At 26.7% G+C, this 2,328-nt stretch overlaps 1 protein-coding gene across 1 annotated transcript in view; it reads right to left on the bottom strand.

Annotated features, from left to right (window-relative positions):
* The window catches only part of LOC102092446 (maltase-glucoamylase), a 23,748-nt gene extending 21,925 nt beyond the window's left edge, over positions 1 to 1,823 (bottom strand). Inside the window, exons 1-2 of the mRNA XM_065041232.1 lie at positions 1,700 to 1,823; positions 438 to 511 (exon numbers count right to left, since the gene is read on the bottom strand). Of these exons, the coding sequence (XP_064897304.1) occupies positions 438 to 511; positions 1,700 to 1,823 (198 nt within the window). The remainder of the gene's footprint in view (positions 1 to 437; positions 512 to 1,699) is intronic.
* Positions 1,824 to 2,328: the final 505 nt, after the last annotated feature.

Below are 2,328 nucleotides of genomic sequence, written 5' to 3'. Positions count from 1 at the left end.
TCACTTGGTACAGTTCAAAAATGTCAATGAATTCAGCAGCCAAACTGTATTAAATGTTATTTTATGACAGTATGATAATATTTTTTGCTGGAAAACCAAAATAATGCTCGATTTTCTAAATTCTGATCTCCATTACCAATGGACATACAATTTGCTTCAGAAAATATTGCAATATTTCTGTCTAAAATTTAAATTTGAATCAACACATTTTGTCTCTGCTCCAATTGCAGAAAATTTCTCTGAGGAGAAAGTCCAGCTTGGGTTGAAATTGGTTAAATTGGTGACTGTTGATGGCTGCACCTCACCAAAAAAATGTTTAAAAAATCCCTTTTCTGGTATTAAAAGGTTTCTATTCTTTGTTATTATTGGAATAATTAATCCCATGTTTTATAGCCTATAGTGGCATTTTTTGTACAGACTTTTCTCCTTTTTCAGACCTTGGTGGCAACTTCATCCGGGATGCAGTCGATGCGCTCCGATATTTCCACACTGGGGCAATTTGGGGAAAATTCTGTGAAGGAGAGAAATGAAGAGATTAAACTCAAGATTTTAAATTAAAATTTTTATTATTCTTACTATTACTACTACTACTATTTTTAATTTTAATTTTAATGGTGCTACAACCGATTTTAATTGTAATGTTATTTTTTGTTTTAATTTTAGTATTACTGCTATTTTTAATTTTAATTTTACTACTATTTTTACTTTTAATTGTAATTCTAATATTATTTTTATTGTTATTCTATTTTATAATTTTTATTATTATACAGTGTCCTTTTAATGATTTTCCCAAGTTGTTTCTCATCCTCCTCTTTTGCCACTTTGAAGCAAAAGGAAATTGAGGTTTAGGGAGAATATTATTTTATTACGCAATAAAATTTGCCTTTAATTACACTGTATCTCATGTATTTCCACAGTTATCAGCACGTGACTCCAGTTCAACTTTGGTTAATGATAAAACATCAAGAGCCATAAAAAATTCTGCAAACGGCAGAAGAAAAATGTTTATTGTCTTTTTTTCCTTTTTAGGAGTTGGTGATTTTTCCACCTTTTCTGAAAACCTAGACCACAACATGCATTAAAATAATCAGATCCTGGGGGCAGCATCCCATTTCCACAGATTATAAAATACTTTTTAAATTTTAACTATTTTTAAACTGTATTTATATCTATTATATGTAGTATATTCGTATTTTTATCTATATTAGTTTTATTTGTATAACATACATATAATGTAATATAATGTAATATGATATGATATGATATGATATGATATAATGTAATGTAATGTAATGTAATATAATATAATATAATATAATATAATATAATATAATATAATATAATATAATATAATATAATATAATATAATATAATATAATGTAATATAATGTAATGTAATATAATATAATATAATCCCCATCAGATCCTGGGGAAAGTGCCAAATTTCTGCAGTTTATAAAATCATTTTAAAATTTTAAATAATTTTAAAATTGTATATATATTATAATTGTATTTATATATATAATATTTATATTTCTACATAATTTTAGAGACAGATATTAAAGTAAAATTAAAATTATACATGCATTTATATAGTTTATTATCTACTATGTGTAACTATATTTTAATATATTAAGTTTACATGTAATTTGATTCTATCAAAGAGATCATTTGATTTTGTTTTCAATTTGGCACTTACGGATGCTCTGGGACGCAGGTTCCCTCGTCGCTAGAATCCCAATGAGTACACAGGCCACAGCCACCACCAGGCAGAAGAGGACGATAAATACAATTTCCAATTTGCTGAATTTCCTCTTTTCCATCTCTGTCCAGAAGGAGGAAACCAAAAAATTACAATTTTGGGAGAGCCTAGAAATTATTTCCATCTTAAATTACATCCCTATTACCATTTTCATTCCACTCTAATTATGAAGAATTGTTTTCACTTTCCTGAAACACCCAAACTAAAAATGAATCGATCTGCACATTTTGGTTTTGTAAGCTTGATTTTTTCCAAACAAAACAAAATCCTATTGTATGAATGAGAATACTAATTGGCCCTAATATATAGATCTATATCTATATATCTATATAGATCTATATCTTTATAGATCTATACATATGCATATAGATCTATATAGATATATCTATCTATATATATCTACAGGGGTTTTTGTAAGTTATTTGTAAAATAGAGGAAAAAAGTTATTTGTAAAATAGAGGAAAAATAAAAATAGAAATTTAATAAAATTTAATAAAAATAAAATAGAAATTTAAAAAAAAAGGCTCTGCTCCTCTGCAATGCCTGAATATTGACGAAGACCCCTA

Source organism: Columba livia, chromosome 25, assembly GCF_036013475.1.
Source record: "Columba livia isolate bColLiv1 breed racing homer chromosome 25, bColLiv1.pat.W.v2, whole genome shotgun sequence".
Taxonomy (NCBI): Eukaryota; Metazoa; Chordata; class Aves; order Columbiformes; family Columbidae; genus Columba; species Columba livia.
Note: the sequence above shows the minus strand (reverse complement) of the source record. Positions and strands in the feature narration are given on the sequence as shown.